Source organism: Harpia harpyja, chromosome Z, assembly GCF_026419915.1.
Source record: "Harpia harpyja isolate bHarHar1 chromosome Z, bHarHar1 primary haplotype, whole genome shotgun sequence".
NCBI lineage: Eukaryota > Metazoa > Chordata > Aves > Accipitriformes > Accipitridae > Harpia > Harpia harpyja.
Genome location: NC_068969.1, coordinates 44010369 through 44038254, shown reverse-complemented (window position 1 = coordinate 44038254; position 27886 = coordinate 44010369). Strand labels below are relative to the sequence as shown.

The 27886-nt window shown below is 40.1% G+C and overlaps 1 protein-coding gene across 2 annotated transcripts in view; it reads left to right on the top strand.

Moving 5' to 3' along the window:
- The window catches only part of DGKQ (diacylglycerol kinase theta), a 110523-nt gene that overhangs the window by 27305 nt on the left and 55332 nt on the right, over window positions 1-27886 (top strand). For both annotated transcript variants that reach the window (XM_052776235.1, XM_052776236.1), the window contains exons 3-7: window positions 11587-11686; window positions 16359-16444; window positions 17195-17320; window positions 18752-18905; window positions 23266-23334. In XM_052776235.1, coding sequence (XP_052632195.1) covers window positions 11587-11686; window positions 16359-16444; window positions 17195-17320; window positions 18752-18905; window positions 23266-23334 — 535 coding nt within the window. The remainder of the gene's footprint in view (window positions 1-11586; window positions 11687-16358; window positions 16445-17194; window positions 17321-18751; window positions 18906-23265; window positions 23335-27886) is intronic.

The window sequence follows — 27886 nt, the reverse complement described above, 5'->3', positions numbered from 1 at the left end:
ACCGCCAAATTTTTTACAGCAATTACATCTTACTGGGAAAATGCTAAAGCCTCTCTGCCTAGCAAAGGGGCAGTGTTTGGCTTCTACTGATTGCTGCATCTTAAGAATTTGCTTGTTCATTATGTCCAGAGAATAAAATCATTGCATTAAAAGTATAAGATTTCAAAGCCAAAAAATCAGAGAGCAGGACTTCAGTTGATGGTAATAATTCACATTTATTTATTTTAGTAATTAATAAAGTACTTGTTTTCTGATGTCCTGTGACTTTTCCTCCCACAAGACTTCGTGCTTAAGAGATCGCTTTTAAAGGGTGTGAAAGATGGATCACCTTTAAAGAAGGTAATAGGATGCAACTAAGGTACTAAGAAGCTAAATTGAAGAGAAAACAAAGTATATTACCCACTTGGGAATGGATGACAGAAAAGGAAAAAAGGGAAGGAGAAGATAAGAAACTTAGTAGAGTAGTAGTATAACACTGCAAATACCTTTAAGGAGCCATATGCAAAAGTCAAATGAGACATGGCTGTAAAATCAGTATCATGTGCGTTACAGGCCTCACTGACTAAAAGCACATTTATGGGAACACATTGTATAGACCCAGGAACCTATGAAGGGGAGCTGATTCCCTTCTTTGTATCCTAAAAATCTTCACAAGTTCCTTTATGTTGTGGAAACCTGTGTAGGGGGTAAGATGGGAAAGTTTAAAACAATATATAACTTGAATTTCAGGAATTGGATAGAGAGAAATTAGCCACTTGTTTTTCTTAAATTTGCTTTGTCTAGATGATAATGCTGTTAGGCTTTGCTACACACTTCTTCTTCCCCATACACCTTTCATCTTGAGATGTATAACTTAGGTGTCAAAACGGTGTCTGATACATAGAAAGTTGCCAGTGAAATAGTAAGAAATATTGCTCTAAGTCTTAGAACCCACAGTAAAGGGACATGTAGATAGTGAGAAATGCTATTACTAAGAATTAGCATCTACTACTGTTTCAGTATGCTGGCAATCAGTCATTGTAGCATGGGAAAAGGAATGATGAGTCAGATAATACATGTATCTTTGAAAGGGCCTTTGGGGTACAAATCCAACTGGGAAACATTCATTTAATTCAGACTGACGGAGTTCTAAACATTTGTGACTGCTTCTTTTGTGAGTTTGCTCTAAGTTTAATTCATTGTTCAAAATAGTATTTGTTCCTTTGCTTTTGCATGGTAAAAATCCTGCATTTAAACTTATTAATATTTCCACTTGCAGCAAGTCATGGATGTAAGTGTCGGTTTTTTTGTTCTTTTGCCAGTCCCCATTCTCTCTCTGCCCCAACACATGAATTTTATCTAATTGGTTTTTGTTTTCACATAAAATCCAACTATCCTTGCTGTGCGGTAGAATTTGTTTTGTCTGAGTGTTGTTGTCAGCCCCAAAAGATGTTTGCGGTTCAGTGTTGCTGTGTTTAGCCACAGTCTTCTGAGTTACCTGTGTTGAGCTATAATGATTATGTTTTGAAAATTCTGGGTTGTGCTATTCTTTCTGGACAGTCTTGTCCTCCTTGACATAGTCATCCAAGTTGCAGTAATCCTGATCTGCTGTGCAAGTAAAGCCTGCCCTATAGGAGATGATGTTTTGCGTGCAGGCTCTGTTGAAATAAATATTGAAGTTGGCATTTGCTTAAAAAACATAACAGAGCAAGAATCAAATTATAATCATTTATAGAATGTGTGGAAAGTTTATTTTCTTAATCTCCCTGCTCTCCTTTCAGATTATTTATTATTTATTTATGAAAAGGTCCAATGTAGGAGGGAACACTGGTGGGATTTATTTTGTGATAGTTCCTTCTAGTATGTCAATATTCAGTGTATTACAGAAATGAATTTTTTTTTTTTTAAATCTCCTGGATTTCCTCTAGAGAAGATGCCAATTGTTAAAGCTCATCAGAGTGTGTGTCATCTGATACTAAGTCAAACTGTCAGAGAATAATTTTTCAGCAGATGTTTCATGGAAACTTATTCCTGAGAGTAGGGTTTCCTTCCCAGGGTCAAGTAAAGGCCCACAGAGTCACAAGCATGCCATGACCGCATCCAGCCTCAGATCATTCTTGATGAGTTCACTCTTAAGGCTGCCCTAAGAATTTTTTTGCACTACTGTTAATCATTATCACCTGCATTTAGTATTCCAGACTGGATCCAGGTCATGATGTTTCAAAACAAGACTTCATGGATCAGTCTTCTGGACAAGTTTGTGTTTTTATGGTTTGCAGATGATAAGATTTGTTTCACTGGTAAGGTCTCAGCAACTTTTCCAAATTCAAACCCTCTCTCCCCTACATTCCTGTAAGTATTTGCCTACTCGGAGATATGTTAAAAAAAAAAAAAAAAGAAAAACACCCCCCCCCCCAAACCCAAAAAACACCCACAAACCAAAATAACCCCAACAACAAAACAAACAAAAAAAACCACCCCAAAAGACCACCCCCAAAATACCAAACAAAAAAACCCAAAATAACAGTGAAAACAAAATCTCTTTGGGTGTGAAATGTGAGGTTTTATTTTCCCTTGTTAGGTTGGAATTGAAGTTGTATTACAAGCTCTTTACCCCTCAGCTTTGCCATAGAACTGCGTGTGTGTTTTCTGTATAATTGTTCTTTGAAAACTAAATGGAAAAGTGGTTTTAGTGATGTTAGGCATTTTCTATGCTTGTTTTTCCTCGTTGTGTTGGTGCGTTGTTATAATGGTTTCTAAACATTTCCACTTGAAGAAGGGTTGATAGGCTGCTCATGAAACTTTCTTGTGTGCTTTTGTTCTTAAAGCCAGGTTGTCTAGAATAGAAAAATGCTGGTTTAGGTCATCAGCTTCTCCTGAAGCTTTCTGTGCAAAAAATAAAGCTTGGCTTTGTAGTTCAGAACATGGGTAGCTGCTGGAGTTTACGAGTTGTGATAGTGAATGGGAAGGTTGTGGTGCTCCCAGCGGTCTCTGCATGGGCAAGCGGGTGTTGCCTCCTGACCTGAGTCTCTCCCTCTGGCTGCTGGATTCAGCTGTGTGGAGGTGGTTATTTGGGTCAGTTCCTCGTGAGCTGAAAGAGAGGAAAAAAAGATACTTGGATTAGGGTAAATCCCTCTAACTTCCCTTCTGATAATCTATTTTGTATTGGACACTTCACACGTATACACAACAGCAGCATCTCATTTTTTCTGCAGCTGAAGGACTTCTGTACTGGGACACAACCTCTTTTTTGTTTACTTTCTCTCCTTACCTCTGTTCCCTGCCCGAGAAGCAATGGGAAGGTCCAACAAAGTGCAAGACAAAGACTGTCAAGGTTTGGTTACTGCTTCACTTGCCTTGGAATAATAAATCCCTCAGTCTCATTCAGCTGTCAGAAATGTCTGATGGATTTTTGTGTGACTGCCTCAGAGAATTAGCTTTTAAGTAATGTTGCTGCACATGGCTCATAGACCTTTTAACAAATGGGAAAGAGCTTGACAAGCTGGGAAGAAGAATTTGATAGGGTTGGATTGGCTGGGAGTTCTGGAGAGTATAGGAGAAAACAATTGGAATCCAGTTTTGGAAAATCATTCCTTGGTGGTAGTTGCAGGTGTTGGGAGGTTTTCTATCAGCATGGGTTAAAAAATGCTTCAGTGAATGCTTGCTGAGATTTTACTGCTTCTTCCAGCAGACTGTCATAGAAGACAGGCTGAAATGCAATGTTTGTGAATAAGCTGGTTGGCATGTTATTGTTACATCTCATCTTCAAATTACTGTATTTTTGGCATGCATCAATCAAGGGACTTTTTATCCTGCCCCTCTTGTATCTTTTTGGTGGTGGTGTTGGTGGAGTTAGATCTGTAACGTGAACTTGACTTCACAAAATATATGCTTAATATTTTTCCTCTTTTACATTCTGTATTATAAAAACAAGTTTGGGAAAGTTCTTTCTTCTCTCTCTTCTTCCCCTTTTATTTGTCTGCGATAAAGAGGCTTTGCTGGTGTGAGGGTTTTTTCACATGGTGTCCTAACAACAGTTGGACCCCAAGCTGATCTTTTTAGCAGGGCCTGTTGTGATAGGACAAGGCGTAATGGCTTCAAACTAAAAGAGGGTAAATTTAGACTAGATATAAGGAAGGAATTTTTTATGATGAGGGTGGTGAAACACTGGAAGAGGTTGCCCAGGGAGGTGGTAGATGCCCCATCCCTGGAAACATTCAAGGTCAGGTTGGACAGGTCTCTGAGCAACCTGATCTAGTTGAAGACGTCCCTGGTTGTTGTGGGGGAGGGTTGCACTAGATGACCTTTATAGGTCCCTTCCAACCCAAACTGTTCTCTGATTCTATGGTTTTACCTGGGTGCTTGCTGGATAGCCCTGACCACCTTCACCAAGAAGGTCCGTCTGTAGTTCTTGAAGACTTGACCTATACCTGTGCTGTTTAAGCAAGGCAGTTGCCTGGAGTTTAGCAGCCACATGGCATCATTTAGAAGGCAAATGAGGTGTAAAACTGCTTGCTGGTAATCTTGGCACCACACCAAGGTTTCCTCCTTTTCCTCCCCAAAATGATAGGGAGGTCCTAAAAGGTCCCTTTAACCTCAGGGTTAGCACCTCCTAGTTCATAAACTCAAGAGATCTTATTATGCTCTGTTGAAACTTGATGCAAGCTGCCTGGTAGCCTGCAAACTCCCAGACGAGCCCCATAGCTTTATCAGTGATTCTTGAGGTTCAGAAGTGGTATGGGATGTCACTCTGTGTGTTTCTTTTAATTCTTAATCTTTATCTCAATAAAAAGAGATGGACATTGATTTCCTCTGTAGAAATAAAAGCAAGGAGTGACTGCCTTTTGCATATCGTTTTCTCTTTCCAGTACAAAAAATGCTAGTCCAAGCAATTCTTAATTGCGGTGGAAAGCTCTTACACAAGTCCCGTTTTCTAGTAGAAGTATTGTATATTTCTGATTTGAAGTGGTATGGAATTCACTGTATAGTTCCCGTCACAAAGGGTCTTTGAGCGCCTATAGATAAGGCCTAATGTCCTGTCACAGAGATCTGTAGGATGGAGAAAAAAAATCCCGGATATAGTGAGGTCGCATATGGATGTGTGCATTATTCCCCTTCATTAGCCCCAATTAAAATTTTGATAACTAAGTATTTGATTTTCTCATCTCTCTTGTCCTATGGTACATTGAGACACCATTTCATTTTTGTTTCTTATCTGATTTCAGAACTTCCACATGGAATGTGTACTTAAAGTTGCTTTTTAAGGTGAACTGATACATCAAGTGCTCAGAGGAAAAATGTCAATTTGGACACAACTGACAAGTAATTGGCAGGCATTGTCCCTAAAAGGAAATGTAGAAATAGAGTGCATTCAAGTGCATGCAGTGTATTTAAGTTGCAGAAACCTTTTGCTGTTAAAGCAGAGGTTTCAAGCAAATAGAAGGGCTCTTTATGATTACTGAGTAATAAGTAAGTAATTGAAAAGATGTCAATACTGGGAAAAGTTGACTCACAAAGTTCTTAGCTTCTCTCAGAGAGGGTGTGGTTTAGACACTTGATTAACCTGGACAGAATAATTATGGGGTCTACTCAGATATGATCACCATATCTTCCTCTCCAGAGCAAAGGTTTTTGGTGTCAGAGTGAACCCTAGGAGCGTTACATAAGGAAATACTTTTGCACTGGTGTATGGAGTTTGTGTGGCAAGGTTTTGGTAGTGGGGGGGGCTACAGGGGTGGCTTCTGTGAGAAGCTGCTGGAAGCTTCCCCCGTGTCTAACAGAGCCAATACCAGCCGGCTCCAAGTCGGACCCGCCGCTGGCCAAGGCCGAGCCCATCACCGACGGTGGTAGTGCCTCTGGGATAACAGATTTCAGAAGGGAAAAAAAATTGCACGGAACAGAAACTGCAGCTGAAGAGAGGATCGAGAATATGTGAGAGAAACAACCCTGCAGACCCCCAGGTCAGTGAAGAAGGAGGGGAAGGAGGTACTCCAGGTGCTGGAGCAGAGATTCCCCTGCAGCCCGTGGGGAAGACCATGGTGAGGCAGGCTGTCCCGCTGCGGCCCATGGAGGTCCACGGTGGAGCAGATATCCACCTGCAGCCCGGGGAGGACCCCGCGCTGGACCAGGGGGATGCCCGAAGGAGGCTGTGACCCCATGGAAAGCCCATGCTGGAGCAGGCTCCTGGCAGGACCCGTGGAGAGAGGAGCCCGGGCTGAAGCAGGTTTTCTGGCAGGACTTGTGACCCCACAGGGGACCCACACTGGAGCAGTCTGTGCCTGAAGGACTGCAGCCCATGGGAAGGACCCACTCTGGAGCAGTTCATGAAGAACTGTAGCCCATGGGAAGGACCCACATTGGAGAAGTTTGTGGAGAGCTGTCTCCCATGGGAGGGACTGCACGCTGGAGCAGGGGAAGGGCGTGAGGAGTCCTGCCCCTGAAGAGGAAGGAGCGGCAGAGACGACGTGTGATGAACTGACACCAACCGCCATTCCCCATCCCTTTGTGTGCTGCTGCTGGAGGGGAGTACGTAGAGAAAATTATGATTGAAGCTAAGCCCAGGATGAAGGGAGGGGTGAGGGCAAGGTGTTTTAAGATTTGGTTTTATTTCTCATTATCCTACTCTGATTTGATTGTTAATAAATTAAATTAATTTTCCCCAAGCTGAGTTTGTTTTGCCCGTGATGGTAATCGGTGAGTGACCACTCCCTCCCTTATCTCGACCCACGAGCCTTTTGTTATATTTTCTCTCCCCTGTCCAGCTGAGGAGGGGAGTGATAGAGCGGCTTTGGTGGGCACATGGCATCCAGCCAACTGGAAACATCAGAATCCGCAGAAGATGTTCTTGTTTCAGGAACACCATTTAAATTTGTATGAGCAATTTTTTTTTTGGCCTTATGTTGAGAGCAGTCTTTATGAAAGACCCCATGTGACTAGCCTTGTGGGCATTTCATGAAGATGGTTGCTTCCAAGCTGGTTGTGCTTAGGCTTGAAATGCCACAGTGTTTTTGAGCTGAAAACTAGTGATATTAAGTTAAATTCCTTTTGCTCAACCTTTGGAGGCTATTGTGAGAGTGTTTGTATCCTTATTTCTGTTACCCTTTCCTGCTTGGAAGCTGATTAGCCCCGCACTACTGTAGGTCCTGCAGCCCTGCTTTCTCAGTCTCTCCAGAGTGTTTTACAAAGTCCTGCCAAGTGTGAGTCTTTCTGATGTGATGAGGAAGGAGATGGGTGTGGAAAAATAATATTTAGACACATGTCTAGGAAAAGTTTTTAGTAGGTTGTTCTTTTTTAAGACTGCCGAAGACAGCAGCTGTCACTCTGGTATTTGGTATATCTGTATTTCTCTCATTCCCCTTTGAGCCTGGAAGTCTTTGGCTCAGGATTCAGGCTAAAAACTTTCTTCTGCTTGAGTTGGTAGAAAAGCAGCTGCAGCTGGGTGAAGAATAGGCCTTCCTGGAGCTGTGTTTTTCCCCACTGAGGTATCCAGAAGGTCGCAGACCAGTAAGGCTTGACCTGACCTGACTCTATCCGCGAACCAGAGGGTTTGTTGGTTGCTGGGCTGCTCTGTACGTAATGATTCCACCTCAGTGGAAGAGCACTTAAATTAATGATCTGGTGTTGGCCACATGCTTGATGATAACCTGTGGCATTTCAGGGTAAGGAACAATTTTAAAAGGCACTACCAAAAGAAAACTATTCTATCCTTTCTTTTTCTTCCAAAGTTTTGATGTTAAGAGCAGTTTGTTGCTGTTCTTTCTGTATGGTGGAGAACTGCTGTGCACTTGCACAGATTGCACTGAAGGGGTTAGAATCGAATTTTTTTGTTTCTATAGAATCAAATTTTATTACAGGCCGAGTTCAACTTTTACAGGAATGTGTTACATTCTGTAATGCTTTGGATTTCTTAACAGATGGCAGGAAACAAAATAGGAGCTAGGAGTATCTTGTCCATGAGTGCAAAGTCATTCTGCAGCTTATGCTGGAGTGTTACCGCTATACTTTCTGTCGATGGGCTTCTGATCAATACTATAAGGGCACTTAGATGTCATTTAATGGTATTACCAGCAGAAATTTTCTGTTTTCTTCTGCGGAAATTGATTTTAGTGGTTTGCATAAAGTAATTTAAGTAGTAGTATTGGAAAAGTGGTTTTAAACTCTCATAAATTATTAACTTTCTCTCTGTAGGCCACCTTATGTGTTTGTACTTTGCTGTACTTCTACAGGTGGATGTAATTTAAAGAATAATATGTAACATTTCATATTCTGACATGCTGCCTCACTGGCTTTCCCAGTCTGAGTTTTGATTTTTTTTTTTTATGTATTGGGTGCTTGGAACTTGTTCAGCAACAAAAGAAATGTAGGGAGCTGCATGACGTGATTGATGAGTTCATTATGTTGTACTTGCTCTTTTTTATCTTTCCGTCTTACTCCCATCCCATTTCCTACCAGGCTCTGCAGTGGTCATATACCTGTCACTTCTAAAAGATCACTCATAATAAAGTTTTTTTGGCTTGTTTCAGAAAGGAAGAAGTTGAAGGAACAGATTTGTTGTCGTCCTCCCCTCTCCTTTTTCTTTTTCTCCACCCAACATTTCAATCAGCAAGTTGTTCCCTTCTTTTTGGCAGTGACTTGAGACTTCAGAGGATTGTCACCAGGGTCTGAACAACTGCAGAGTTTAGACTTGGTCTCCTTCTCTTGAGTCTTCTAGATAAGTACAGTCAGACCCTGAATAAGTTTGACTCCTGTCAAAGTCCTTTCTCACAGTCTTTCCCAAAATAAACACTGTTTTTCACTAGACTCTACTTTGATCTACAGAATGTCCTTTTTCTTCAGCAGTACGTTTCTGTGACAATAATGAAAAGCCTGCATTTCTATGCCAGGTGTAAGATAAAATAGACAGACTCATGGCTAGGGGAAAGAAAAGTTCTCTGTGTTTCAAACAGGGAAGTTCATGTTGAGTGTCCAAAGCAGGCTATTCACCACTCCAGAGCTAAAGAAGGTCTCCTCTGCATCTGATCTCAAGGGGAATACTGCTGCCTTGGGGACGGCCAGCTCCACTGTGCCTGGGTCTGTGGTGAGAGTAGGGCAGGCAGATGACTTCAAGGTGACACTTGAAACCTGAAGACAGGTTGAGATGTGCAGAAAAGCTTTCATGACAAAATCCCACCAGGGCTTTTCAGTACCCCTCACAATTGCTGTGTCTGGCTGGGATTGTGCTCACGTAGCCATTCTCATTATCTCTTTCTGCACCTGAACTCATTGTGTAGGATGAGTTTTGGGCAAGTGGCCTTCTCCCACCAAGCTGGGATTGGACTTTTATTTTTGGAGCAGCTAGAGTGAGAAAACAGCTCTGGCACTTTACCTCCAGCATAGCTGAGGTACATTGTACATTACTGTACAGGGAGGTTTGGTTTTTCCTTTCCTCTGAAGAAGTAGCATGAAAGTGCAAGGAAAAGTGGGCGGGGATTATGAGCCTTGAACTTAATCTGAGATAGTTTGATTAAAGTTTTCCAGGCTCTCCAGGATTTTTTTTTTTTGCCCTAAGGATATATATTCTTTTTATAAACATGTATTATATGACTGGAGTATTCTGATTTAAGAAAAATAAATAATAATGCAAGCCAACCATGAACTTTGTGTCAGTCAGAGCTGGAGGGCTGCAGAGAATGAAATTTCTGTTTGGGTTGATGGGAGTAGGAGAAGGACCCCCAAGCATGGTTTGTCTGTATTTTTAAATCCTGAATTCATATGTAAAGTAAAAATTTGAAGCTTTTGGAGGCAAGGATGTTTTGTAATATATCATGTTGGAGAGACTGATATGAAATCCTTTTCGTAGGCTGGCTGGCAGTCCAGTGTGGTAGGGAGCTTGGGATCTGGACGGGTAGTTTCCTGGTCAGTCAGGGACCAAGGATTCCTCCAGACCACATGGTCTGCTGGGGCAATGAGCTGGTGACTCTGCTTGACTGGTGAGCTCCTGTGCATGGTCTTGTTCGCGTCTGATAACACAGGCATATTTCATACCTCTCTTCATCCTCCTTTACCTCCTGGAGATTAATTCTGAGGAGGACTGAAGGAACCACATGCTTTGCAGTTTGGGGGTTAGTGATTTTTCTGGATTAAAATTCCAGCAATGTTCCTTTCTCCTTGTGTTACATCTGGCAAAACTTAATCTCACTTATTTTATTGCACATGCTTGAAGTACAGGATTGTTTAGTGTAACTGTCCCCATGCTTTCAGAGGCAGAAACACTGGTGGCAATTAGACCGTTATAACAGGAAGCAACTTTCTGTGTGTCATCAAATTCTGTGTTCCCAGTATGTGTGAATTTGCTGGTAGTGGTTCCCAGGAAAACCCTAATACACAAGGAGAAAAATTCAAATCCTGCTCAATAACTTTGGAAGATTGTTTACTAGTACATCTGGGGGGAAAAGAAGCTATCTGTGACTACATGTATCTTAAGTCATTATTTCCAACTTTTTACTGGGAATGATTAATTTCATTTCATACCTAAATAATCATTTGTCAGCCTTTATTAGAAATATTTTTTGTGTGTGTGATGCAAGAACCAGAAGAGAAATCTGATATGTTTGTCGTATCAGGAAGGGCATGTGAGATGCATAATACTAAATACCTAAGTCACAGCAAACTTTTATGGAAGTCATTTGGATTCTAGAATTTTAAAGATGCAATTATGCTTCTTCCTTCTAATATGAATGTCAGTTTAACAAAGGTGTGCGACTTGTAGGAAGAGTGGTCTCTAGAGCAAGTATAAAGCTCAAGTATGTTTCTTATTCTTCATTTTTCATCTTTTCTTCTGTTCTTTTGGTACCATCAATTCCAGTCTTCATTTTTATTCACTAAACAAGAAAAAAACTCCCTTTTTAAGATAAGTGCATAGTATACTAGAAATACATTTGCTAAAACTGTTGGTACAGCTCTTGGCAAGAGCTGAAATGTATCGTCTTCTACCTACAGTCAACAGGAACCTCAGCATGGATGTACTTCAAGAGCTGGATCTCTACCTTCCTGGCTTTGAGGCTTTGTGGGGGCAGGGAGAGACCAATGCCTTCGTCCTGATGAGCCAGTTGGCTGGGCTATATTCAGGGAAGAGCTGAAAGGCATGTGGAGAGTGCTGGACCGAGCTTTTAAAAAATGTCTTGAGTGTGTCTTTAGGGTATTTTGTGTACATGTGCAACTATTACTCTTTAATCATCTTTGATTCAATTAAGAAAACTTAGGAGAGGAACTGTGATTCCAGGTAAGTCGCACGGCACTGAACCCAAAGGAAACTCTTGGATTCATGGCATTGTGGATCATCAAGAAGCTAACCAGCACTTAAAAATATATATATAGGACATATTAAAACCCAAGAATTTTAAAAAAGATTTTTTAAAAAAAAATTATTTAAAATAAGTATCTAAAATTTATTTTTAAATATGAAGTTTTATTAAAAAGGTTGATTTGCCTGTATATTTGTTCTCAGGCTTAGTTAAGTTTACGTTGTATATACTGTCCTGTCTGGCATGATAAAGCAGTTTCTGTGAATTGTAACTGGCACTTTGAAAGTTGTGGCTGATAATGTCTTAATGCGTTCTTCATTGCCAGGTTCCAGTTGCACACTGTTTTGGACCTCCAGGACATTACAAAAGAAAGTTTTGCACTGTGTGCAGAAAGTCACTAGAGTCACCTGCCTTTCGATGTGAAGGTAACTTAAAAAACTCTGCTTGTATAGCCATCTGTGTGTTATCTGGTAATGTATACTTTGCCTGCCTTGCATACCTTGGGTGTATGTGTACACACACACACACATATGCACTTACTGTGTTTGAGAGATTTTTGGGTTGTTTATCATCCACTCATTGGTCGTGGAAATGTGTACTTCAAATTAAGGAATAATAAATCAATAACCTTCAATAAGCCACAAACTTTGTCAAACATGTATGCCCTTTCATCTTTCTTTCAATTTACTTTGAGCAAGTCTGTGGTGTTGGTGTGCAATGAATCCATGCCCAAGATGTGCAAAGAATGAGAAGCTATTATGGCAAAAGAAAGACTTGTCCTGTTGAGGTAATTTATTTCTGTTTCCAATGGAACCTTTTGATACAGGGAATCATCAGGTATTCATGTTTCTAAAACCTCCCCCTTTCTACAAAAGAATGGAATATAACTTTTCTGTGTTACTGGACTCAGATGTCCGTTGCTTGTAATGGGGATGAGGTGCCTTCAATGGAAAGATATTTGAAAATATTATTTGTCAAAATAGTACTGCTCTGAGTGTCCTGACATGGATTCTCTGAAAAAACAGTAATTAAAGAATTCACCCAAACATCAGAATTTTTATTTGAAATACACGTTGGCATGAGTACTTGACTGATTTTGACGTGGGGCAGCTCCTTAATTCTCCCTTGTCTCCCCTGTCTTGAATGTCTAGCAGTTGTTCAGTTGACGTTGTGAGGTTGAATTGAATTTAGCATTTTGAAGGAATATTACCTGTGAACTGTTTAAAAAAAAGATAGAGTCTACTGAGAGAAGAATCAATTCTGTAGGGATTTGAGATGCCTTCAGAATTGCTGTTATGCCAAAGATAATATGTTATTCAGTGTGGTCACCTGTGTGTATGTGTAAGGGAAACATTCCTCTTTGATCAGAGAATTTGAAACCAAAATTTTCGCTAGCTGTGTCATCTTAAGTCTTGAAAATAGCTTTAGTTCAATGATCTATTTTAGTTAAAGCTTTTTAAATTTTGCTTTCATATTCCTACTCTCTTAATTCTACTGTATTAGTGTTGTACCCATTGCAAAGGAATATTTATTTTTTCAGACGTTTCCATTTAAGTGTTCTTAAACAACAAACACGTGAAATCGCATGTTGTATTTAAGTATTAAAAATGCCCGGACATTTTTTTTTTCTGGTTCAGTGAAGGTTCTGAATTATGTTCCTCACATGGATTAAACAGTTTTCTTGTTTTGTGTGCTGTGACTTATTTGCTATCCCGTTTTCTGACCACCAGTAAGTCTACAACTTGTTTCTCTCATACTTTTCCAAAATGTAGCTTAAAAAGGGCAGTTAGGTTCATAAAATGCACGAGCTTCTTCCTTTACTCTTCAAAAATACTTTCAGAATTTGTTTTAGAAGTCAGCTGTTTGAAGCTGTAGAGCTTTTAAATCCAGGTGGAGATGTTGAACTTTCTTCCTTTTTTTGCTTACTTCTAATGACTTAGCTTAATAGTACAAGTCTACTGTTGGTTATGATGTTCTCTTCTGATATTGAAATTTAAAGAACTTTTCCTGGAATCTTTGCCATAACTAAGATAGGAAAGAGAGTTAAGATGAAGTTACCTTTTCTAAGCAAATGATTGACATCGTTAGATGTACTTTTAAAATAATTTAAATAACTTGGTTTGGATTCTTCATGTCTTAAAATAAAATAAATTTTCTTGAAAGGAAGTAGAAAATTGTCAGACAAGTACTAAACGCTGTAGGTGCATGGTGGGGCATCTGCTCTCAGAAATGAGCGTGCATGTATATTAATGCCTGGTGAGATAAGTCCATACACTTCATTGGCAAAAATTACAATATTTGGACTCCAGATTCTGCTGACACTTACTAATTGCTTTGGATAGCTATTTTTGCTGTAGAATTCACTGGCAATGGTTGAACCTGGACTCATGATGGTGAGAGTTGGGCTCCCCTTTCTTTCCAACAAGGGCTGGAAAGAAAAAAAGGAAAGGGAGTAACCCAAATATTTTTTTTTTTTTAGTGTTGGATCCTTTACAAAAGTTTCTTATTAAGCATCAACTGGGAGCAGCAATTTACTGGGGAGGGAGGCAGTTAACATTCTAAAGGTTATTCTGCCAAGTTTATGTATCTGAAATCAACCAACTTGTTTTTTTGGTAATTGTAAAGGAATTCACAGCACTTTCATGACTAGCTTGAACAGAAGACTGTCATTCTCTTATCAGATAAAGAATTGTGTAGATTACAGAAGGGCTGATAAAGATGAAACTTCTTTTTGTAGGCCTTCTGATTTGACTCGATCTTTACATACTAAAAACTTTATCTTTCCTATAAGTGGGATAGCTATCTTAAGGGTTTAACTCCTGTGACACTCCTGCCCTTCACATGCACACATTTTCTTGTTAATTCCGAATTGGGGTTGGTGTTGGAAGCAGCAGATGTGAATTAAACCAAGGGAAAAAACCCCTCTGTGTTCTTACAAAGTATAGCAAAGGGCAGTGTGTGCCTGTGTTAGCAGAATTAACGATAAAAACCCCAATGTTTTTGTTAAATTTCCAAAGCTGTAATTTGGTCTACAGTAAATTTTAACCATTAGTGAGGGTGTGACTCAAAGCATCTAGCTTTCCTGGTAGCTGAATTGGCAAAACTGTAAAATATTCCTGTTATATCTATGAATATGGAGAAATGTGAGCAGAGGAGAGACCATGTCACACCTTGTATAAAAGTTCTTGAAGTCTCAGTGAACGCACATTGTATGGGGAGTTGTATGTGAAAGCTTGTGATTGACTTAGTAAGCCCTGTTAAAAGAGGCTTTGCTTTGGTGTGGTAGATCATGGTCTTCTGCGGGATTGGAATAATACAGTGTTAGCGTTGATCACCTTTTCTGGAGTCCAGAGAATGATTTCAAAATAAGGAATTATTCTCTATGTAATTTAATACTGTTTTCAAGATACTTTCAGATAATGTCACTAACGTGCAGTTGTCATCTTTCAATCTTCAGCTTACAGTCTTCAGATTTTTGTGATGTGCTTGGAGCAATAACTTGTTTGAGCAGAACAGAAAAAAATATTTGAAGAATTTGACACTTGCCTCTTACTTTCATTTACTCAATGAAAAATTGGATGCCTTCCCATAGTGCTTGTATACCCAAGTCTTTAAAAAGCAGCTAGAGGAGGGTCTCTTTTATCTGTCTCTGTCTATGAGGTCTGTAGAGAACTTACCTAGCTCTTTCAGTAATGAAGCTAGATATTGAGATTTTAGTTGGGGTTTTTTTTTTTAATGACTGATCCTTTGCAGCATAGCATTTTAGCTGGGGGGGGGGGTTCATAGATTCTCTTTTCTTTCACGTCTGATACTTCAAGTCAGCTTTTAAATAATGAAAGTACTTTATCCAAAACAAGCTTGCTTAAAACTTTATAGGCTTCACTAAAACTTTTTTGAGCTACAGTATCTAACAGGTATTTTGGAAGACAATGTTAAGCTTACTTAAAAGAGTGTGCTGAAAAAATGATTATTTTCCTTTTCCCAACAATGAAATGGTGATTTACTGTATGCAGACATAGCTTGGACAAGTATTCTTTGAGATTAGCATACCAATTGATTCTGGTCAGGTTTAAAATTAAATCCATTGAGCATCATCTGGCAATAAAAAAGATTTATTTCCTGAGTAAAACACACTTTCTGGCTGTTGCAATCTGCCTGAGAACGATATCCTCCAGTCATTTTGCATGTCCTGACGTCAGCGAATGTCGTGTCACTTTGCAAACACAAGCGAGTCCGTGCTGGTGCAGGCATGCTGTGCTGTGCTGTGCCACATGGGCCAGTGGCTAATCCGACCTCTGCCGTGTCTCCTGTGGGACTGTGAGCAAGACAGGGCTGCTGGCTGTGAGCAGGAGGGGTGGGCTACTGCCTAGCTGCTGTTTCGGCAGTAGTGCCCCCTCCTTTGCTGGGGCTGGGGTCTCGAACACACCTTGTCTCTTGTTTCCTTGTGCTTCTGACAGCTCTAGGGATGAAGAGAGGGGCTGTCCAGCAGAAAAGCACCTGCTGTTTTCAACCCACTTGTGAGGTGCCCGCTTGCTTTGCAGTAGGGTTTGGAAAAGGGTTTGTAAAGGGAATGAATGGAGTATAGCTTCAGGAAGACAATTACTTTACACTCCAGACTTGGTGGTATTTGGATGCAGAAGGAGAACTTTCTTTCTGTTAATGCTTCTAACATTCAGCCTTTTTTGGATTTGATTAAATCAAACTAGACTTCAGGCACAATTATATTGGAGTAGGCAGTGGTTCCTGTGAAACTGTGAGTAAAAGCTGTGTAATAAGCCAAAAAGTTGTTACAAATTTAACTTGCTATATTGGAGGAGATAAGGCGAGTGCATATGAGCAGAATTAGCTCAGCCTTTTCTTATACTTGCTGTATCAGTTTAACACAAAGGAAGTGGAGCAACACACAGGACAATGCTGATAAACTTCTTTTATTGCCTATCTTTACTGAACAGAAAAGAGCATGAAGGAAAGAAAATATGGTGCAAAAAAGTAGTGGAGGAGTATTGGAGGGATGGAGAGAAAAAGGGACAGAGGGAAGAGCTGCGAAAACCCTGGGGTTTCCAGTTTAAAGAACTTTTCTTGTTTTCATGTTTTTAGTTTGTGAGCTACATGTGCACACAGACTGTATCCTGTTTGCTTGCAGTGACTGCCGGCAGTGTCACCAGGATGGGCACCAGGACCATGTAAGTGTGGATGCCTCTGCAGGAGAAAGTGGTCCCTCATTTTCGGTGTGAAAACATGGGCTAGAGGAGGGGGAGGAGTCTTGGTCTTTTCTTTCACATGCGGCCAATTTTCAAAGCACTTTTGTTGCTTATTGGCAGGCAAAGGAAATGTGTGGCTTCAGAAGGTATCGCAGATAGCAAGAGGAACTTAAATTCTGTCATATTCATGATGTTTATTGAAGCCGTGCTGAAAAGTCTGTGCAATGTATACAATGTCCTAATTAAAAGAAAAAAAACAAACAAAACCAAAACATCAGGCATCTTATCTAAAAATTTGCAGAAGCTGGCATGGAACTCTTTTTTTTTCTATGTGTTGAGCTGTTGGCTGCATTACATCCATGGCAAACATTATCACGTTCCTCAGGCTTCCTGCAGTCTGTCTGAGGCAAGACGGCCCAGCTTCTCACTGTAAAATACATGCGTAATACTGACCTTTCAGGATATTTTTTTTTTTTTTTTTTTTTTAGAGAATATTGGTTTTGGTGGACTGTGAAGAAAATGCACTTTGTGATAAATTTTTTCATAGTTTGATAAACTTCCTTCAGTGAAATGTAGGATTGTTTAGGTTCATATTTATGGTAAGGAAATACTTAGTGTCCTAGTCTGTCTTGCTGTTTCCTCAGAGCTGTTTGAATTGCTGATTTTAAAGTTAGGCTGAAGATGCTTCTGTATCTGTTTCATGTAACGCTAAGTCCTGATGTGTTCCCCCAGGATACTTATCACCACCACTGGAGGGAGGGAAACCTTTCTGCAAGTGCTCGTTGTGAAGTTTGCAAAAAAACCTGTAGCTCTTCTGAGGTCCTGTCTGGCATGAGATGTGAATGGTGTGGCATCCTGGTATGTTGTGCTGTTGCATATATTTGTGGGTACCATATATATATTTGCACATACTTAAACACTTTACATAAATATACTTTATTTGTACATTTCATAAATATACTTTATATATACTTTATAAATACACTTCAGGTATACACTTATTTATACAAATATATTAGTTAGATGGAAAATCTGATTTTTTTAAATCCCCCCCATTAGTCATTAAAATGAGGAATTCACAACATCACAGTTAATCTTTATGTAAATCCAATGGAATTAAAATTTAACAGGCAAATCGTTATAGATTTCTGTTTAGAAGCCTGCAGTTACTTTTCCTGTGTGAAATCGGAATTTTTTTCAAATTATGTCAATTCTGCAAGGTCAAAGACTTACCATTCTAATATGCTTATTCCTCTTTCAGCGTAGAATAGTTCTTAACCTGTGTGGTTGTTTTTTTTTTTAAAGCTGTCAGTATTGGTTTCTATGTTTTTCTGTTCATGTGACACATGTTTAATTCCTGTGCAACATGACAGTACCTTTCAATAATCCTCACAAAAGCCACAGCTTTTCACATAGTGACATGCAGGCTGCTGTTTAGATAACAATTGGTCCATCCAGTTAATGCTACCTCTCATTGAAATATGATGAAAGTGCAAAGTAGCACCAGGTGGGGTGGGAACTGAAAAGCATATGTAATAAATCATTAATTGCCAGTTACTGCAAGATGAGGTACTCTATGTAATAATATTTTAAAATGAAACTCTGGGGTTATTCAGTATTTCAGGTATGATTTGAAGAATTTAAATTTTTTTTTAAATATTGCAGGGTTTGTATTTTTAATCTGATTCATAATTTCTGAGGTGGGAGGGACTGTCTTTGAGAACAGTCTAACAAATGTAACGTGCAGTATGGCCACATATACAAAGGTATGTGTATTCAGTAATGGCAGAAGATCTTGCGCAAGTACAAAGGCAGAAACTAGCCAGCCATGTTTTGGAATAAAAACCCAAACAGTGTTATCTCTGAATCTGCAAGTGGGTACAGCTGTGTAAGAGGATATTGCTATTTTCAAACTATTCAGTATAACCTGCCTACCTTTCCCACCTCCACCAGTAAATATCTGTATAGAATGGAAGATCCAGGGTTTGAGACCAGAACTTAAAACTTCTCCACATAGCTGTATAGAAACCTTTAGTTTTTAATAGAGCAGGTTTGTAGTACATGGATTTTCTTCACATGTTAAGACTTCCCATTGTTGGTTATATAAAAACTGAATGGAACAAATGAAAATCTAGAGTGAAAAATGGATCACTCATTTCATAAAAGTGATTTACAAAAGGTCTATATGTGTCCTAGCCTGAGTTTTGCAATTCTGGTGAGTATTTTGTTGTAAACAAATTTGCTTTCTTCGTGTCTCACTAACTTCTTGATTGATGCTTCTATTTATAGGCTCATTCCGCTTGCTACATAATTGTCACACCAGAATGTACTTTTGGAAGATTAAGGAATATGATTCTTCCTCCAACCTGTGTGCAGTTATTTTCTCGCAACTTCAGCAAACTGCATTGTTTTCGAATATCAGAAAATTTGCAAACAGAATCAGGTAAAAACTTTCAAAGTTGACTGCAACTAACTGATGAGCATGTTTAACCTAGTGTTGTAATTTACTGAAGAATACGATTGCTAATTTTCACTGGGTTTTGTGGCAATACTGTAACTTCTTGCTGTTTCTGGGACAGGATAGAGATTTTTAAATGCAGACTGTGTGTGAAATGCTGAAACTTCTGTTTACTGGTGCTGGGCAATTTGAAAACTGTTGTTTAAATAGTAAGCATGCAGAAAGTGAAAACCTAAAATCCAAAAATTTGCTTAGCAGATTAGTGTTATCATTGCTACAAACACTTGCTGATGTACATGTTGGTTTTTATTTGGCATATCGTGTATACATATATTTTTATTTGCCTCTTTGGTTAAGCATCTGCCCTTTTAAGATTTCTGTGCTGAAAAGAAATCATGTATTTAGCAAGGTAATGTTCTACTGCCATCTAGAGTGTATGTTTGGGTAACAGCTCTTTAGGAACAAGAGAATTTTTTTGAGCCACTGAAGTATTTTCTAATTTATATTTTGATTATTATGTTCTTACAAAGCCTTTCTTTTTGTGCTTGAATACAATAGGAAAACAAATAAAAGGTAGGCAAAATATAGGTTGTGGAAGTTAAATATTTGCAACTGCACTTTCCTCAACCTGACAGGTTGTTCTTGAACTTTCTGCTTTGAACGTGTAGGTTTGGTTTCGGTGAAGGCAGTTGGCTAGCAGGACCCATGCGTTCTCGTGTGCAGAAGCTATACCAGGAGTCCTGCTACTGCAGAAACTGCATGACCCTAAGTCTACATAACCTAGATACGCTGAAGTGACCTATAAAAGTGTAAAGGGGGAGAGGAAGCCTTATGTTGCTTTTTTGGTTGGTGTGTTTTTTTCAGTGGGTTATTTTTAATGAATTTGCTTGTTGGTGGATGAAGGCGAAGTACAGCACATAGTTGAAAGTCGTAGAGTTTTTAGTGCTTCCAACATAAGAAATACCAGAAATAAACAATCTGGATGAGCTTGGTTTTGCTGGAAGACTCATTATGAACTTTGTTTCAGGTCCATCGTTAGGTATTCTACAAGTGTCCCAAAAGCTTAAGTGAAGATAAAATTGTATTATTATTAACAGAAGTTAATCACAAACCTTTTAAATAGCCTCTTCGGGTGTGACTTTTCTGGTGTTAACTGTTTGTCTTTTAAACAGTGGTGTGTTCTTTTAATGTGTCAGACTTAAACTTTTTCCTTTTTTAATTTTTAAATCACCTCTAAGTAAAAATCGAACACAGAGCACCTTGAGTGAAAGAATCCAAGGTTATTGCTGCACCTTCTATTCTCTTCCTTCATTATTTTACATGATGGAAGAGAAGGTTTTCCATTTCAGGACTTAGGCTACAAGCTAAGTGTATGAGTTCATGTTACGCATATTCAAGTTTTTTTTGAAGTAATAACTTTTTTTTCATTCCTTTAATTAAAATGTGTGTTTTATACTTTGAATTGAGAGAATGCAGTGCAGATCAGTCATTAGCTGGTGGTCAGAAACAGATGTGCGGGGAAGGGGAAATACTCAGTAACTTAATTTGGACCATTTCCAGTGCTTTAATGTGATGTAAAAAAAAAACGAAGAAAACCCACCACACTGGGAATGCCAGAATGCATTTTTATAGTGCTCAGCCTGCATATACCCAGATAAAATACAGTAACACCCTGAAAAGTGTTTCTTTTCTAACACCGGATCTCCTTTCTGCTGCTCTGCAAGAATTTCTGCGGCTTGGGCTCAGCTCCCCGTCGCGTGGTGGGCAGCAGCTTCCCAGGGTGGAGGGGCTGCTCACACCCAGGGGAGCAGGGGCCAAGCCATGGGGATGCTCCCCTTTCCTCCTGCTCCTGGTCCCAGGCATACATCTGAACTTGATGGCTGCCCTCAGTGCTTGACATCTGCCTTCTTTTCTGGTCAATGGGCCATGATTGTGGCTCAGCACAAGGCATGGAGAATAATATTTGTGGTGCAGTGCCTGCCTTGCAGTCTGCTGTGCGTAAGGTGTTTTGTTCTGTTTTTCCTTAGCTGATGATAGTATGTGATGCTTGTTTTAGCAGCCAGGTCCCTGATGTTCAGGTATAAGCCTGGTGCCTTCACGTGTGGCTCGGTGTTACACCATTCGCATTCTGTTGAGGCTTGCTTTAAGACCTGTTGCTGGAGTTTTGCTGCTTTCAGTCATCTGCTGGAGATCAGCTGTCTGCAGGTCCCTGCCAAAGGCACTAAATACCTTTGCTAAACAGGTCTTTCCCTCTGCCCAGGTTATTCCTTAAAGGCAGAGCTGGGAGTTGCCTTAAACTAATTCTCACATCATCCTACATCGAGGGAGCTCAGTGCTCTGGCATAGTATTCTTTCTTATTACCCACGCTCACAGAACAGACCGGCATTTTCTTTCAAAAACCCACTAGCTCCTGGCATGTGCCAAAAGTTACCAAGGTGTGTCATGGGTCCAGCAGCTCCCTGACACTCGTCAGGATGTGTTGAAGCTGCTCTGACCACAGAGCAGCTTGGGACAGCTGCCCTGGGAGTTGCTGCCGCTTTTCCAGGGAGAGGTGTAGGCTCCGGGTGGCAGATCTTGTTAAAGATTGCATGCATGTTAGGGATGTTTCCGGGGAGCAAAGAGCATTTCAGCTTTGTTGGAGGATAATTAGCACTTCTGTCCTCACTTCCGTGGGATGTGTGTGCAAGCATGCTCGTTCAGAAGTCCTCACACAACGACATGCACAGAGGGTGCTATTCTGTTGCCACAGCTGACAAAGGGCATTGCTCAGAAGATTGTGAAAAGACCAGTCTGCGGTACCAAAGAAGTGGTGGTTGCCTGGATGAGTTAACTGCTGCAGGCACAGCTCTTCCCAAGCTGATGGCTGGGAAGTGCCAAGTGACTTGTCCTAGACAGAGAATGAGCACATCATCATTGACCTGTGTTATGGAGGCTCATACAATCAAATCCAACAGCTGTTAAAACTCAGATTTATTCTTCAGTAAAAAGTTAGTTAGAACTCCGATAACATTTGTGAAGCACAGGTTCAATGAGGTAAGGGGAATTAGCACTACACAGCCAATTTTGTCTGAAGGGAAATTTGAGAAGGCATTCAACTTCCATTTATTTCAGGGTGTTTCAAGACCATATTGTCTAAATATCTCTCCAATTTGAAACTTAATCTGTTTGTCTGTCAACTATAACAGGGAAAGTATTTCAACCCTTCTTTTATATTTTAAAAACCCCAACCCAGAAACTTTATTGTTGATCTTTCTTGTAGTCAGTTGAAGCATTACCCAAATATTCGGTAAGTTACCTGGTCTTCAGTTTAGGACTCCTGCTAAGTACCCTTCTTGACATGCTGTGATTCTGCTTCTTGGAAGGTTTTCTTGCATTAGGATTCTGACTTCCCTAGTACCTCTTTTGCTCTGAAGTCTTTACTGTTTTTATTTTATTTTTTCTCTCATGTTTTGTGCTTTGATTTCCTGCTTTCTCCCTCAGCTGCAAGGCATAGTTTTTATAGAGGCGTTGCCTGGCTTGTATCTTTTGGGAGCTTTTACTGCATCCCAGTCAAGACTACTGGGAGTTTCAGTGGGTGGGAATATGAATACCATTATATGATCAGCACACTGGACTGGTTTACGTTGCATGCCACTGCTACCCTTAGAGGAGAAAAATTTATCATGTTTGGATTTGTACCAGTCTTTCTGTATGGACCTGAGTGTCATGAATGAGAATGCAGTCAGGATGTTATCTTCACAGGAGCAAATGTAAATGTTAGTAGCTTTTATTTTAATAATGTCTAAGTATTTTATGTGTGATTTTACAAGCTGCATTATTATCTGACATGTTGGCTCCTAGATTTTAGTGAGAGCAATGACCTGCTGTCAAAATCCTCTTATGGAGTGCAGTAATTTCTGTCTCTTTGGGTGTCAGCAAATCTGTTTTTCAGTTATGGAAATTATTTATATAATATCCATACTTCTGTCTGGAAAGGTATTACTGCAGTTCCTGGACTGATTTAGTGATTAAAACTTAATGGAAGCCATATATACTTTGGTCATAGGCAAACATTGCAGCTTGAGAAAGGCATGAAATGCAGTAGTTGCAATATTAAAGCTAGTAGTAGAAGGACTTCAGGTATGCCTTCACTGTAGTTACGTGACAATGCAGGTTTGCTTTTTTTAATGATGGTTTTATAGTATGGATTATTGTAATAAACTAAGCAGAAGAAGAAAGTGTGCTTTTCTGACTGGATTCTTTTGTGTTAGCTTCTTTGGTGGACACCATCCTTAAATGACAAACGCTTCCCCCCACAATTCAAGTTAACAAGAATCCTTTCTTAAAATGTTTCTGTTTTCACAGATGAAGATGATGATGTTGATGGGTCAACACAGGGATCATCAAAAGATGTCCAAATTTCAACAGATTCAAGTAAGCATAAGTTTAGTAAGTGGTGAATAGTCACCCATTGCAGTCTTTATTCATATAATCTTAACTTGCTTTGCCACATGAAAAAATAATAAATGGCTGTTTTTCTAATGCTGGTATCAATTTGAGGTCCAAAGTTTTGGTCCAACACATTTATCCAGGGTATTACAAATATCTCATCACTATTTTCCACTGGTAGATTGGCATAAGTGACAATCTGTTGATTACCCTGACAAATAGATAATTTCTCTCAACTTGGTAATCGAAGAAAGCAAGCAGGGTGTTAACAATCCATAGATAAGCAACCACTTTAAAGGGCAGACACAGATAGCATGTCTTTTCAAAGCCTTTTTCTTTTAAGATAGCTGGATCCAAATCTTACTGAAGGCACCAGGTGAATTTTTGGTTGGTTTTGGGGGTTTTTTGGTTTTTTTCTTGGACATGTTGCAGTAAAAGTGTATGTATTCCTGTGCATCAGGGTTGAGCTGGGCTGGTTGCTTCCTATGCAGTTAAATTCTTATGCGTGTGGAGTTTTCTGGGGTTGGTATTAGCCAAACTCCTACTTTTCAGAAGATGAAGCCAACCACAGTTTAAGGGCATCCTACCCCCTATATCCATATTAGTAACTAGAAGAACGTGGTACTTCCTACCTAATGTAGCTGCATGGATTGTTGTAAAAACTGAAATTTCAGAACAATACATAGGGAGGGATTTTATTTTTTCTTTCTTTTTTTTTTTTTTTTTTTACAAAATTAATAGGATAATTGTGCAAATGCTGTTTGGATTTTTAAAAAATCCAGCTCAGTAACAAATGAATTCAGTTATGGAATTGATCTCAAGCATGCTCTTATTTCACTTCTTAAAACTTGAAGCTGGTGTCTCTTAATGACTGTAAGTTAGGATCCACCACCATGCTCCCTTATTATGGGACCAGGCTCTGACTAACTGCAGTTTATCTAAGAAACTTCCACTTTGTCCAGTGTTTTAAGTGATAAAAGTAGCTGAGCGTCAGGACTTTTATACTTCACCAACTAAGGCTATTTTGCTTACTCATGACTGTCAAAAAGAGCAAATTATGTACCAGATATTTCAGGTGGATTGGTTGAAAGTACTACTGCACGACAGGTCAGCTTTAGGCAGCCTTCCCAAAAGAAGGAAAAAAGATAGGAAAATTGGGGGCAGGATACAAACTTTAATATGTCTTTTGTTCCTATACAGTGTCCATGTGTGGACTGGAGAAAGCAGCAATAGATGGTACATCTTCAAGGCTCATGTAAAGAATCGTTACTCGTATTTTAAATAGAACAGTGGCATTAAAACAAATTGCTTCCTCTTAATACATTTTCACAAAACAGAAGTCAATAAGCCCGGTAACTTTGCTATGATTAGAAAACTCAGTAAGTAGGCAGTGATTCTAATGTCTCTTTAACATTTGTCAAAAGAAAAGATGAAATGTTTGAAAGCTTTAGTTTAATGATGTTAGGGTCTCCAAATCTGGTACCCCACTAGAGGTGAAACTGCTGCAGCATCCAGTCCCCTCTGTGGCTGAGCAGGATGAAGGTCTGTTAGTGGGAATGTGTGTGTTTATACATATATGTGTTCTGATACATATACGTGTATATGTATACATGCGTGCGTGTATGTGTGCATACATATATGCACACACACCCCCTCCCCCTAAAGCTCTTGGTGGACCCCCAGCCCCCATGGTCTCTCCAGCAGTCATCCTGGGCCTCCTTGGTCCCTACAGCAGTCATGGTGCCTCACTCAGAGACACGTGCACACGTGGCTCCTGGGCCACTTACCTTGCATGCCAGTGAGTCCAGCCTGATGTTTGCTGGTGCTTACACAACAGCTGTCACTCTGGTTGCTGGCACCATGGACACATGGGTCACAGTGATCTGCAGTCCTGCTTCAGTTCCTGGTGCTGCAGGAGCCCATATGCAGACATTCATGCAGAACAGTGGAAACCATACCCACAAAGAGTTAGAAATAGTATTTAATGAGAAGACAGGACAGACAATGCTGATCAGGAGCAGGGCATGGCCAGGCAGGCACACCCCCCAGCAACCTCTTTATATGTGACCGGCTTCTTTTATCTCCTTATCCCTCCATTTTCCCATACTTGTTCCTCCCCAAACCACCCTGATCCCTCCCTTCCTCTGCCTTTTGTTCCTCCCCTAAACATCCCCTAACAATGCTTTGTACAATCCCAGAATACTCTTCCCATGCATCTCATAGAGCCCCACAGACTGAGTGACCCCCTCAGTCAGTGTGGTGACCCACAGGGCTTCTCTTGTGGACTCACCTGGTGAGTGCCATCCCCAGCCCCTGGAGCTGATGCCCTTTCATCAGGGCAGGGCATGGCTTCTCTGATAACTTCTCTGACAAAGTTAGTGGGGTTCATCAGCCAGCCGTTGTGCTTCTGTGCCTCTTTGTGTGTGGGGAGTCATAACCTATCAAATGAAACATGACAGAGGCGCGGTTGTAGCGTGCTGGACCTCTTCTACCCATCTCTAGATAATGCTATTTGTGTAATACGGGTCAGGAGCAAGCTGCTCATTAGCTTCTGTGTGTTGACTCAGTAGGTCTGCCACATCTTTTGGCATGTTACCACGCTCTCCTTCAGGAGTGTCTGAACTGAATTATATTCCAGAATATTGTAGCTTTTCTTAATTCCAGCTCTCCACGTTTTGCAGATGCGTATTTATAAAACCAGTGAAAACAAAACAGAACAAATTGAATAATATTGACTTGTAAAGACATGCTTTTCTGTAGGAAGGAAGCCAGTAGGAAAGGATGCAAAGTCTCTAGATAATACTGGAAGAAAATTTGAGTTAGTGGTCTGCATTCCCTTTTGTTGCACTGCAATTGTAGTAGGCTTGTTGAGTGAAGTGTAAAGTTAGAAGATTTAAATCTTAATTTTGGGAGCTTAAATGTGTTAAGTCAATCACTTAGCCAGATACTGAAGCCAGAAGCATAAAACCACCATAAAACAACCCTATACTTTCTGAGATGATAGATTTAACAGACTTACAGAGCAGGTTTGGAAGAGGACTATAAATCCTTGTGCCTGAGAATGTGAGCCAGCTTCTAAGGACTTGTCTACACAGTGAACAATTAACTTGAGGAGAACTGAATGTTACAGGGACAGTAGGATAAACATCATGTGAATGTTGTCATTAGTGTAGTTGTATTGCCTGGGGAAGGAGTTGAGCCCCAAAGTCCACTTTCATACTAAAATAAATCTTGGTCATTCTGGGAATGATAAAACTGCTCTGTATTGACAGACCTCAGATAGCTGGGACTGGAGGTAAAGAAGGGGATTAAAAGTGCTCCTTAGGGGTGCCTCTCAGGGGTGTGTGGTGTCTGTCCTTTCTGAGATGCAATGTTGAGCTACGTTTCAACCAGCTCAGATTATTCTTGTTTTGCTGGAGACAGAATTCATTGGTCTCAGCTAAGATGCAACCACAGATGTAATCTGTCAAGCTTGAGAAATCAAAGGCAAACTTTTGAAAATCATTCCTATTATTTCATAGTAAGATGAAGACCTAGTGGAGGCGGGCAGGGGGGAAAGTTGGTTTGTTGTATATATGTATATATGCAACAAATGAATCCCAGAGGAGCTATCTCAGTCACTTTGGAAATAAAAAATGAGTTATTAAGAGCTCTTACTTGTGCGTCAGTCTGCAGGGATCTGGGAACATGAAAAGACATTAGATTGTGCCCTAATTGCTTGCCAGGAATCAATAAAAGCTGAGGGTACTTGACTATTATATAGTGAGGCCTAGGCAGCTTTTACTTATTTTAAAGCTTATCCATCATAGGTAGTGGATGAGGGAAGTTGCTTCTCCATGTGCTCAAGTTCTTTCCTCACAAAAGCTTCTGTTCAGTGGTACTTCAAGAGATACTCATTTACAAGTTGAATTGCTGTACCTGGTGTCATGCTGAAAACATTTTTTCCCCAAGGCAGTTTGCTTCACCTGCATTTGAAGATACTTTGAAAAAGAGTATTGTGCTCAACTGTCTTGAATGAACTAGTGGCTTAAGTGCTGGAAGAGGTTGTGTATTTCCTTTTCTTGGCTGAATTGCTTGTAACTGCTGGGAAAAGAAAAATGAGTGTTCAGAAAAACCACATGTTACTTTTCTTTTCTTCCACTTTCCCCATTGTGCATATCTTCCTTTCCTCTCCTTCCCTCAAGACCCTTCATCTGCCTTTCCTGACACTTAATATGCCCACTGTCGCTCTTACTTCTCACCAAGTCGTATTATATGCTCTTCCCCATCTTGTGTCTCCCAGTTCCCCTCCTTCCCCAAGCACAACATTTACTCCCCACTGTTGCTGCCCCTTTGGTCTGCCTGTCCCTCTCTTGTTCCCTGAATCCCTTCCCCCCTCATCCTTGATGTTTCATACCAGTTGGTAGTCAAAACGTTGGCTGCTCTGGATGTCTGTTTCAGGGAAAGCAAGCACCTCTTCTTAACTACTTCCTGAAAATATAAAGAAGTTTTATGGAAAATCTCCTCAAGAAGAAAGATTGAAAAAAATCTTCCTGTA